The sequence below is a fragment of the Octopus sinensis genome, linkage group LG14 (assembly GCF_006345805.1).
Source record: "Octopus sinensis linkage group LG14, ASM634580v1, whole genome shotgun sequence".
Taxonomy (NCBI): Eukaryota; Metazoa; Mollusca; class Cephalopoda; order Octopoda; family Octopodidae; genus Octopus; species Octopus sinensis.
Window position 1 is genome coordinate 63,474,356 of NC_043010.1, and position 12,458 is coordinate 63,486,813.

A 12,458-nucleotide genomic window follows, 5' to 3' on the forward strand; every position below is an offset into this window, starting at 1 on the left:
TTAACTCTTTTGATACCAACCCGGCTGAAACTGGCTCTGGCTCTGTAGTACAAATGTTTTGTTTCCAAAAGTTCTGAATTAAAATCTTCTACCAAACCTTAGTCACAATTTATGTTCCTAACACTAGCTTAACGGTAACTAAGTTATTTTACTAAATTCTTTGTTATATTTAAAGTAATTGAAAGAAACACAGAGCATCTCAAAATAAATACAGTAACGAAAGGGTTAATAATAATTATAATGGTTTCAAATTTCTGGCACAAGGCCAGCAATTTCAGGGGAGGGGGTAAGTCGCTTACGTCAACCCCAGTGCGTAACTGGTCCTTATTGTATCAACTTAGAAAGGATGAAAGGCAAAATCAACTTTATCAGAATTTGAACTCAGAACATAAAGGACAAAAATTCCATTAAGCATTTTCTCCAGCATGCTAATGATTCTGCCAGCTCATCCCCTTTTTAGTAATAATAATAATCCTTTCTATAATAGGTACAAGGCCTGAAATTTTGGCGGAGGGGACTAGCTGATTACATCAACCCAGTGTTTCACTGGTACTTAGTTTATTGACCCTGAAAGGATAAAAGGCAAAGTCGACCTTGGCAGAATTTGAACTCTGAACGTAGCGACAGGCGAAATACTGCTAAGCATTTTGGCTGGCGTGCTAATGATTCGGTTAGCTCACCACCTTCATTAATAAAGACTCTATGTACAAGGCCTGAAATTTGGGGGGAAAAAGGGGTCAGTCAACTACACCGATCTCAGGATTTAATTGGTATTTTCTCAACTCTAAAGGGCAAAGTTCACCATGGCAGAATTTGAACTCAGAACATATACAAGGCGTAGGAGCAGCTGTGTGGTTAAGGAGCTTGCTTACCAACCACAACCACATGGTTCCTGGTTCAGTCCCACTGTGTGGCACCTTGGGCAAGTGTCTTCTAATATAACCTTGGGCCGACCAAAGCCTTATGAGTGGATTTGGTAGACAGAAACTGAAAGAAGCCCATCGTATATATATATATATATATGTATGTATGTATGTGTGTGTGTGTTTGTCCTCCCAATGTCACTTGACAACCGATGCTAGTGTGTTTATGTTCTCGTAACTTAGCGGTTCGGCAAAAGTGACCGACAGAATAAGTACTAGGCTTACAAAGAATAAGTCCTGGGGTCGATTTGCTTGACTAAAGGTGGTGCTCCAGCATGGCTGCACTCAAATGACTAAAGCAAGTAAAAGAAAGAATAAGGCATTTTTCCAACATTCTAATGATTCTGCTAATTCACCTAATAATAATAATAATAATAATTCTTTGTACTGTAGGGACAGGTGTGGCTGTGTGGTAAGAAGTTTTCTTTCTAACAATATGGTTCTGGGTTCAGTCCCACTGTGTGGCACCTTAGGCAGTTGTCTGCTATTATAGCCTCAGGCCAACCAAAGCTTTGTGAGTGGATTTGGTGGATGGAAACTGAAAGAAGCCCAACATATATATATATATATATATGAGTATGTCTTTGTTTCTCACCACTGCTTGACAACTGGTGCTGGTGTGTTGACATCCCTGTAATTTAGCAGTTCAGCAACAGAGATTGATAGAATAAGTACCAGGCTTAAAAAAAAGGGTCGATTCATTCAACTAAAAATTCTTCAAGGCAGTGCCCAAGCATGGCCGTGCCCTCATGACTGAAACAAGTAGAAGATAAAAGATATAGATACAAGGCCGGAAATTTTGGGCAAGAAGCTGTTTGATTTCATCAACCTCCACTGCTTGACCGGTCCTCATTTTATTGACCCCCAAAAGGACGAAAGGCAAATAATAATAATAAAAATAATCAACAATGATTGAGCATGGAGATGATGAGTGAAATGTGTGGTCAGATGCTAGCAAGAATGATGGTGATGATGATGAGGATGATGGAACGATGTGATTAAAGAAGTAGTTTTTTTGAAGAGGAAGAGGGGATGGCACATGAATAATAATAAAAAAATACAAAAACAAACAATATATTTTGGCTTGTGTATTGCTTCTAGTTTGGCAGAGAGTCAAAGGTTAATAACAAAAATTCGGGGGGAGCGGGGGTCGAGCAGTTACATGGGAATGGAGGAGAGGACCAGAGGATTTGGTACAGAAAAAGTCTGCTTTTGCTGTAGACATGGATCATTTCCTTTCAAAAAAAAAAAAGTTGTTTCCAAGGTTGGTTCAATTCCCAGATGAGTAGATACTAAGAGAATATGGTGCGATCCCCAGATATACACACATATATACATACATACATATATATATATATACATATATATATATACATATCAGAGATCAGTTTTTACTGAGTTTAGTTCAATTCCCAAATGAGTTAATGTGTGGTGCAGGTGGGAAGATGTGTGTATGTATGTATACATATGTAAGAAGTTGCTTTCCAACCACATGGTTCCAGGTTCAGTCCTACTGTGTGGCACCTTGGGCAAGTGTCTTCTGCTATAGCCTTGGGCTGATCAAAGTCTTGTGGGTGAATCTGGTAGATGGAAACTGAAAGAAGCCTGTTATGTATATATATATATGTGTATATATTTACATGTGTGTGTGTGTCTTTGTCTCCCCCACCATTGCTTGATAACCGATGCTGGTGTGTTTATGTCCCTGTAACTTAGCAGTTTGGCAAAAGAGACCAACAGTACTTGGCTTACAAAGAATAAGTTCTGGGGTTGATTTCTTCGATGGAGCATGGCCACACTCAGATGACAGAAACAAGTGAAAGATGTATGTAAATATACGAACAGACCACGAACCAGGAATTTGAGATGTTTCTTAAATTCCTGAGTGAGAAGAAGAAGAATTGGTACATGCAGGGAACAAAATTCCCAAGGACAGCTGAGAAAAGGACCAGTTGTTTGTTCCTTCTCGAAGCCATGGCTGGCTCATAAGGGCCGGTTTCCCGTTTCCTTGGCGTATAGGTGCCCCACCTGGACGGGACGCCGGTCTGTCACAGGTGAGCTGCAAAATGCAGGAGGAAAGAGTGAAAGAAAGTTGTGGCGAAAGAGTCAGCAGAAGTTCGCCATTACCATCAGCCGGAGCCGCGTGGAACTTAGGTGTTTCGCTTGTAAACACACACATCGCCCGATCTGAGATTCGAACCCGCGATCCCTCAACCGCGAGTCCGCTACTCTAACCACTAGACCATGTGCCTCCAAGAAAAGGACCAGACTTGCTTACATCCATTGGTGCTGTCTTTTTGTTTTTCCTCCCCAAATTCCCTTATCCATCTGCATCGTTATTTTCTGCTAATACACCCACCTACACTCATACACACACACATATACATCAGGGGTCAGTAGCCAAGACTGGTTCAATCCTCAGGTTAAGCAAGCAGACAAAGCGAGAATAGTGTATATGTGTGTGTATGTGTATGGAAAAAGAAAGGATATATGAAGGAATTATATACATAGCAAGCCCTAGTTAAAGGGTTATAACCAACAAAGTATTAGGGTCCAGTTTATATTATATTTACACATTTTCAGTCCTATACTGTATTGATTGTTTTTATTATTATTTGATTTCAAATTTAAGCACAAGGTCAACAATTTTCAAGACAGTCAGTAACACTGACCTCAGTACTCGACTAGTACTTTATTATTATTATTATTATTATTGTTATTATCTTTTTTTTTTTACACAACACTGCATTTTTATTTAGGTTTTGAAAATTTTTTTCATTAAATACAAAATATTACATTTGTTTGTTGTTGTTTTTTTAAAAAATTTATTATTATTATTATTATTATTTTTTTTTTTTCTCGTTTCAATATGTAATAATAGCTTGAGTGTATTGTTTGCAAGCATTATGTTAAGACTGCATGAGTATTATGTATGTGTATGTAAATATTATGTGTGTGTATGTGCGTGAAAATGAAGTTTATCTTTTGAATGTGGAAATGTGTTACAACCTTTATTTGTTGTTGTTGTTACATATGAGTGTTTGTAAACAAATTGTGATGTGCTGAGGTGTGTTAATGTCCAGGCCCTGTACACACCTCAAAGTCAATTTTTTTTTTTATAACAAATACATTTTCCTCTCTTGCATTAACTTTTGAGGTGTAACCAAAAATGTCATTTGAAAAAAAAATATAAACCACCCAGTGGTGGATGAGTTACTGACCCTGACTAGGTCTTTGGTTTTGGTTTTTCACCACAAGATGTCTCTAGTAGTTACATTTTTGTCAGGTGAGAGAACAGAGTCATGTTTTGAATAATGCAATGAGACAGAGGAAAGAATATTAATGTTTATTAAGAGACAAAGATCAACTATTATTATTAATGTTATTTTAATTATAATTATTATCATTATCGTAATTTACCCCACCGATTTTCACTTGGAACTACTGATATCTTCTGATGTATTTCGTGAAGAGTGCATCCCTTGGAGGTTGCCCCAAGCGTTTTGCTTGTTTTGTTTGGATGCACAGGTGACACTGGGCCACGCGGAGCCTATTAATGGTGGAACAGCAAAGCCCCGAGACCACAAATAGTTGTTTTCCCACGACTGAGGCATTCCGTGAATGTAGGTCGAATTGGAATGTGAAGAGGACGCAGTAGACGCCTGCGGCCTAATCGGGGTGGTCACTTGGGAATCTTTGCTCTGTTGGTTTGATTGATCACGTACAAGCTCACTGTTTTTGATGTTTGGTTTCATTTGGGAGTTGGCTTCTTTGTTCGAAGAGCTGTAGTTCAGCGATTTCAGTTCGCCATCACTACCGACTGTGCTGGTGTTGAACTTCTTACCAAGGCTGTTGATTGTCGATGAGAGGGTATTGGTTCCCTTCAGAAACATCCGGTCCCCGGCGGCAGCAGCAGCTATTGCCGCAGGACACTTGTGGTTGGTCAAGTTGGGTCGTTGGGTGAAGGATTTGCCACAATGGTCGCACGAGAATGGTTTCTCTCCAGTGTGTTTGCGAAGGTGAGTCTTTAAATTACCCTGGTGTGAAAACTTCTCCTTGCAGTACTCACACTCAAATGGCTTTTCACCTGTGTGAGTTCGTTCATGGTTTTGTAGGAAAAATTTGTTACAGAATGGCTTTTTGCAGAAGTTACAGTAAAACAATTCTCCGTTGTGGACTCTCTTGTGGTCGATCAGATTGTTGCGTTGACTGAAAGATTTTCCGCAGTCGTCACAATTAAATGGCCGCTCCCCAGTATGTCTTCGCAAATGTAATTTTAGATTTCCTCGTTGAGAAAAACTCTTTTTACAGAAATTACACTGGAAAGGCTTTTCTCCTGTATGGGTCCGTTCGTGATTTTTCAAAAAGAATTGGTTAGAAAATCCCTTTTTGCAGTAACTGCAATAGAACATCTCTCCAGTGTGAGCTTGTTCGTGGATTTTTAAGAAAAACTGGTTTGTGAATGCTTTGTTACAAACAATACAGAAGAACAAATCCCCGCTGTGAATTCTCTTGTGATCAATCAGACAGTTTTTCTGTGCAAAACCTTTGCCACAGATGTCACACACGTGGGGTTTCTCCCCCGTGTGTATTCGCACGTGAAGTTTCAAGTTCCCTCGTTGGGCAAAAGCTTTATTGCAAAATTGGCACACAAATGGTTTCTCACCTGTGTGAGTCCTCAAGTGATTTTTTAAGAAGAACTGATTTGGGTAACCTTTCTTACAGTATGAACAATAATACACTTCTCCTGAATGTGTCTGTTCGTGAATCTTCAAGAAAAACTGATTGCAGAAGGCCTTCTTGCATACACTACAATAGTAGAGTTCGCCAGTGTGGAAACGCTTATGGTCACTAAGGCTGTTCCTTTGAGTAAATGCTTTTCCGCAAACATCACAGACAAACGGCTTCTCGCCAGTATGTATCCTCATGTGTGTACGGTAGTTTCCACTTTGAGCAAATGATTTACCACAGAACTGGCAGTGGAAAGGTTTTTCCCCTGTGTGTGTCCGTTCGTGATTACGTAGAAAAAACTGATTTGAGAAACCCTTTTTGCAGAAGGTGCAATAGAACATATTTTCACCTCCTTCACTATTATTCACAGCAGTATGGCTCTGTTCGTGGATTTTCAAGAAAAATTGGTTAGTGAATGCTTTCTTGCAGACAATACAGAAAAACATGTCGCCAGAGTGAAGGCGTTTGTGATCTGTCAGGCAATTCTTTTGAGCAAACGATTTGTCGCAGAGATCACATTGAAACGGTCGCTCCCCTGTGTGTATGCGCATATGAGTTTTCAAGTTACCACGCTGTGAAAACTTCTTGTCGCAAAAGTTGCATTCAAAAGGCTTCTCGCCAGTATGAGTTCTTAGATGATTACGCAGAAAGAATTCATTGGCGAATGGCTTCTTGCAGTAACTGCAGTAAAATAAATCTCCACTGTGAAGCCGCTTGTGATCATTTAGACAGTTCTTCTGAGAGAAACTTTTGCCGCATACCTCACAAGAAAATGGTTTATCACCGGAATGGGTGCGAAGGTGCAACTTTAAATTGGCGTGGTGAGAAAAGCCTCTGTTGCATATGTCGCAGTGATAGGGCTTTGAATGCATGTTGTTGCCCATCAGATTTCTTTGGCCTGTCATTTCCTGTGTTGCCTGGGATTGGACAGGCATACAATTATGATTCTTTAAGTCCACGAATAAAGAGAACTGCTTGTGACAACCAGAACAGCCGAATGGTTTGGTGGACCCCATTGAATGTATCTGGTGAGTTTGCTCATGGTTCTTGAGAAAAAATGGGCTAGAAAATATCTTCTTACAAATCGTACACGGATATGTCTTTTGGATAAGGGATGTGCTGGTAGTGGTGTTATTGTTTGTAGAGGAACTACCCTGATTGAGGTTAGGCAAGGCAGGTCTTTGATTAGACAAATCTTTGCGGGCAATGGTATCATTTCTAAAGCTCTTTCCGCCTCCACTAGACGTCGTAACGCTAGTGGCTGTCCCTGTTGTGCCTCCAGAGCCATCCAAAGGTCGAAATGCCTTGCCCCCAGACGAAGCATTCGGGTGGCCTTTCAGATGGTGGTTTTGGTACAACGATTGGCTGTTAATGCCTTGCTGACTTCCAATAGGGTAGCTAGACTGAACAGGGTACATATTGGGTAGATGTCACTGTGCTTCCAAATTACATTTGATTTGCTACAATAGGGAGAAGATGGTGGTGACACAAATGGTTATGGTAATGATGATGGTTATGGTGGTACTGTAGTTGTTGATAATGATGATGATGATGGTGACAACAGCTATGTAAAAGGAACAGTTTACATCATAAACCAGCAAGACTATAGATGAGGACTATTGACATCCTCGACTACTACATGTTGTACTTTTTACAGTATCATCATTCCTGATAAAGTGTTCAGCAGTTCAAATCACAGACACAACACACAAACTACTAACCATCAAACGGACAAAGTGATCTCCGACCTTTGTGACACAAATTAAGGGGAGCAAAACAATGCCGTGTACTCAGGTAGTAAACAAAAGGGTCAAGGTATATCTATAAGGGGTCAACTAAAACAAAAATACGACTCCAAATTATCTTTTAACGGAACACAAATTTTCATCGTTTGTCAATCGATCCACAGAACATCAGGTTATCAATATACATACATATATATATATATACATATATTGCATAATAAGAATCTGAAGAGTTAGAAATACCAACTCAAGCAACCCCTATTACATATCTACATACGTGTATGTATACAGACATATATATACATATATATATATGAAAGCTAGAAATGTTCGGAAAAGAAGTGGATGCTAATTCTTATTGATTAAGATTCAACATGTGGTTAGAAATTTCCTACAGACACACACAGGTTTTCAGTTATGAATGTATACAGCAACATGGGCAGAGATTTTGTATATATACACACAGCAATGAAAATCCACCACAGTTATCATATGCAGTTGTATTTAGTATTTTTCAAAGTGCGGTTGTGTTGTTATAAAGCCGAGAGACAGAACAACACGTGCAATGCTGATTGTTAGGTTGGTGTGGGAATTTCCTTTGGGTGGACCAAATATGCCATGCGTAAAGTGTCCCAGTTGCCAAAAACCTTTATAAAAGAAGCAGAAGATATAAAATGTATCAAATGTGAGAAAGGCTATTCAGGGATTCTTCAGAAGTTGATCTCCATTTTTGAGTGGTGGGCAGCATCTGTAAGGACAGCAAACAAATCTGAAAATAAATAAATATATATATATACAGGCTTGCTGGCAAAAAAATAGGACATATAGAACTCAATATTTAACCCTTTAAGCATTTAAACTGACCATATCTGGCCCCAATATTCTATCCCTCTTATGTTAAAGCTAACCAGATCCAACTTTTCATACCTACCCTGCAATGTCATTCTAAAAATAACAATCATATCATTGAAATTTTGAACTAACAAGATAATTCATGATTGATTCAAAGCAATGTGAATAAATTAAGTTAAATAACATTTAACAAAGAAATCTGAATATTAAAGAGTTAAAAGTGTACAATTATATCTATATATATAGTTCAAATTTTACAGAAAACGAAGATGAAGACAGGTGAGGGAACAAGCAGATGTATTAGGTTGATGCTTGGGAAGAATAGAAACGTCTTTTGATGTTTCAACCCTATATATACATACATACATATATAAATACATACATACATATATATATATAGTTAATCCAAACAAGAAAGCACAAAAAACACAACAACGCGAGGACGTGGAACAAATATAGTATTATTGGACGCTCAGGAAAGAAGGAAAGAAGGAGGGTTTAACATTTCGAGCGGAGCTCTTCGTCGGAAACATAAGAGAAGGAAAGATCCAGAGAAGGGAAGACAGAGGAAAAAAAATAGCCAACGGTACACAATATATATATATATAAATTTATCATCATCCATCATCATCATTGTTTAATGTCCATTTTCCATGCCAGCACGGGTTGGACGGTTCGACCGGGGTCTGGGAAGCCAAGAGGCTGTACCAGGCTTTAGTCTGATGTGTATTTATGTTACTATCTGTGTATATTCCACTGATGAGGCAAAGCATTTCTTATGCAGAGCCAGAAATCCGGGATCTGGAATTATCCAGTAATTTTTTGCTAGTTTATTTTGTCTTTTTGTCTTCTCTTCTGGTGCTGTATGAACATTTAATGTGGTTTTAGAGTCAAGTTTTGGCTGCTATTTCCAGCGTGGTTGTATCTCTTAGATACCCTAAATCATAATCTTATTTTCATTTTTTTTCATTTTATCTAGTTTCAGCTCACGAGCTCTGGCCATGCTGGGGCACCGCCATTCGGTGTTGCTACATGATTTTACTTCACGAATGCTTTTTAGCAATTGCCATTTGGTGCATGAGAGAGCTTGATGCAGCTGCCCTCATCTGCACCTCCTGCTGTGAAGTTGGTTCATCTGGGACACCTGACAGGAAGAGGTCCAGCTTTATTTTAAAGACATCTGCATCCACCCCATGCAGGTCTCTCAGGTCCTTCGGGAGGATATTGAAGAGCTGTGGACCTCTGAAGTCCAGGCTATCACAGTATCTTGTCCTACATCTTGATGGCAAATTTGGAGTCCTTGGCACAGGAGTGGCTGTGTGGTAAGTAGCTTGATTACCAACCACATGGTTCTGGGTTCATTCCCACTGCGTGGCACCTTGGGCAAGTAAGTGTCTTCTACTATAGCCTCGGGCCGACCAAAGCCTTGTGAGTGGATTTGGTAGACGGAAACTGAATGAAGCCCGTCGTATATATGTATATATACACACATATGTTGTCCCCCCCAACATCGCTTGACAACGGATGCTGGTGTGTTTACGTCCCTGTAACTTTAGCGGTTTGGCAAAAGAGACCAAATAAGTACTAGGCTTCCAAAGAATAAGTCCTGGGGTAAATTTGCTCGACTAAAAGCGGTGCTCCAGCATGGCCGGAGTTAAATGACTGAAACAAGTAAAAGAGTAATATGGCTTGATGCTGGCACAATCTAGCTGCTCTTGACTCCACTTATGCGAATACTCTAACAACGATTCGGAGTAGCTGGATGTATATGACTTGAGTTGAAAATTCTAGGACTGTTTACTGCTACTCAGCATAATACGAAATATATATATATTCAAAGAGGCATGAGTTCATGTCCCATGCATACGGCAAACCCTGCTTTTTTCCACTGAGGGCTTATATGCCCCAATATTAGACTATTTACCTTAGTCAATGCATGGTGATCACTAATAAGATTTAAGTTTATAAAATATTATTATTATTATTATTATTTACATATATATATATATATATTTATATATATATATATATATATATATATATATATCCCCATGACTGACCAGGCTATCAGATGTTGCTACATATCGCTGGTCACAATGCGCTTCACATTGCTTTAGCCTTCAAATGACACCACTCCACTGGCTAAGCGAGCAGGCCAACACACACACACACATATATATATATGAAGGGAAACTAAGAATGTAATGAAATGCAAAAATTTATAAGTTTGACTGTGTAAAGTTGGTTTGAGAGACAAGTTAGACTGGTAAAATAGACAAGTTAGACAGGTTTTATAAGTCAGACAAACTAACCAGATCGGTTAGTCAGACAAATATATATAGACAAGCATGATTGTGAGGGGGTTAAGAGCTTTGTTTTTAGCAACATAACTTCAGGTTCAGTCCCACTGTGACACCTTGGTTTAAGTTTCATCAAATTCATAACCTTCATCATCATCATCGTTTAACGTCCGTTCTCCATGCTAGCATGGGTTGGATGGTTCAACCGGGGATCTGGGAAGCCAGAAGGTTGCACCAGGCTCCAGTCTGATCTGGCAGTGTTTCTACAGCTGGATGCCCTTCCTTACGCCAACCACTCCGTGAGTGCCTTAAGTAGGCAAAAACATTGTGAAATTTGACAGACGTGGCTGCCTCCAAATATTTTGAATGGAATTTGGCAGAGAGGGTTTGTGCAAATTGTGAGAAATATCTGATAGACAGGGGTTTCTTAAAAGTAATGTTTGGGTAGACAGAAGCTGTGTGGTAATTTGTTGGTTGGGGTGCATTTCTGTTACCGTGAAAGTAAGTTAAGATTTGACAGGATTTGAAATTAGATTTAATAAACACTCCATCAATCTTGTCCTTCGCAATGATGGGAGTTCACCGGGTGACTGTGATGAAGGATGCTTAGAGACAAGCTTGAAAGATACTTTTGAAGACAGCTCAATGGTACCTGTTTACGGCTAACTGGACTAGACCAGTCTTGGTTTGGTATCTTGGGCACAGTGTTACTAAGAGGACTTGAACCATTTGGCTGGCATTCCTAACACCCCACCATCCCACCAATTTCAGTAGCATTGGTTTTTCAGTATAAAATCTGACAACGAAATGCTTAGCGGTAGTTCGTCTGACGTTACATTCTGAGCTCAAATTCCGCCGAGGTAGACTTTGCCTTTCATCCTTTCGGGGTCGATAAATAAAGTACCAATTTCGGACTGGGGTCGATGTAATCGACTTAATCCCTTTGTCTGTCCTTGTTTGTCCCCTCTATATTTAGCCCCTTGTGAATAGTAAAGAAATATATATATATATATATATATATATATATATATATATGTCACATTAACATCAATCTTTCTATTAAAACAAATTATTCAACCACCAATGTGATGTTGATTACTCATTTTCTTGCTTGTTACTGTCATACGTGTACACACACACACACACACACATATATATATATATATATATATATATATATATACGCATACATACATACACACACACATTCTCCAGGCTGGCATGGGTCGGATGAGACTTTGCTGAGTCCGTTTTCTATGGCTGGCTGGTCTTCTTGTTGCTAATAACTTACTTGTTTCCAAATAAAGTATATATTCCCTTCACCTTTCACATGTCCAACCACAAAATGGCCAAACATTGATATCACCTAAACGGCAACACTGTTCTACACCTTACATGCATAAACAATGTTAAGATGCAGAAGAGGAGACTGAGACACACACACACACACACACAACAGGCTTTGGCATTGTTTCCACCAACCAATGTCACTCATAAGATACTGGTCAGCACAAGACTACAGCAGAAGTAATTTGCCCATGGAAACAGACAGGATTGTGGAGACACATGGCTTAGTGGTTAGGGTGTTGGGCTCATGCTCGTAAGGCTGTGCTTTAGATTCCTTTAGATCCATTGTGTTCTTGAGCAAAACACTTCATTTCACATTGTTCCAGTCCACTCAACTAGTAAAAATGAGTAATCCTGCGATGGACCGCAATCCTATCCAGTGGGGTATATATGCACCACAGAAACTGGAAAACTTGAGAAGGATTTTTATCCTATCTATTATTCAGACAGCTGAATTGAATTTGAAACCATGTGGTTGCAAAATAGTTAAGTGACCAAGAACACATGAAGCAACCTCCTCAAAGACATAAGCTCAAAACCTATGAGTTAGTGCTCTAATA

At 39.2% G+C, this 12,458-nt stretch overlaps 1 protein-coding gene across 1 annotated transcript in view; it reads right to left on the reverse strand.

The window, feature by feature from the left end:
- Positions 1-3,531: 3,531 nt before the first annotated feature.
- Positions 3,532-12,458, reverse strand: part of LOC115218902 (zinc finger protein 271-like) — a 37,867-nt gene continuing 28,940 nt past the window's right edge. The window contains exon 2 of the mRNA XM_029788900.2: positions 3,532-8,168. Within this exon, the coding sequence (XP_029644760.1) occupies positions 4,355-7,072 (2,718 nt within the window). The 5' untranslated portion in view covers positions 7,073-8,168 and the 3' untranslated portion in view covers positions 3,532-4,354. The remainder of the gene's footprint in view (positions 8,169-12,458) is intronic.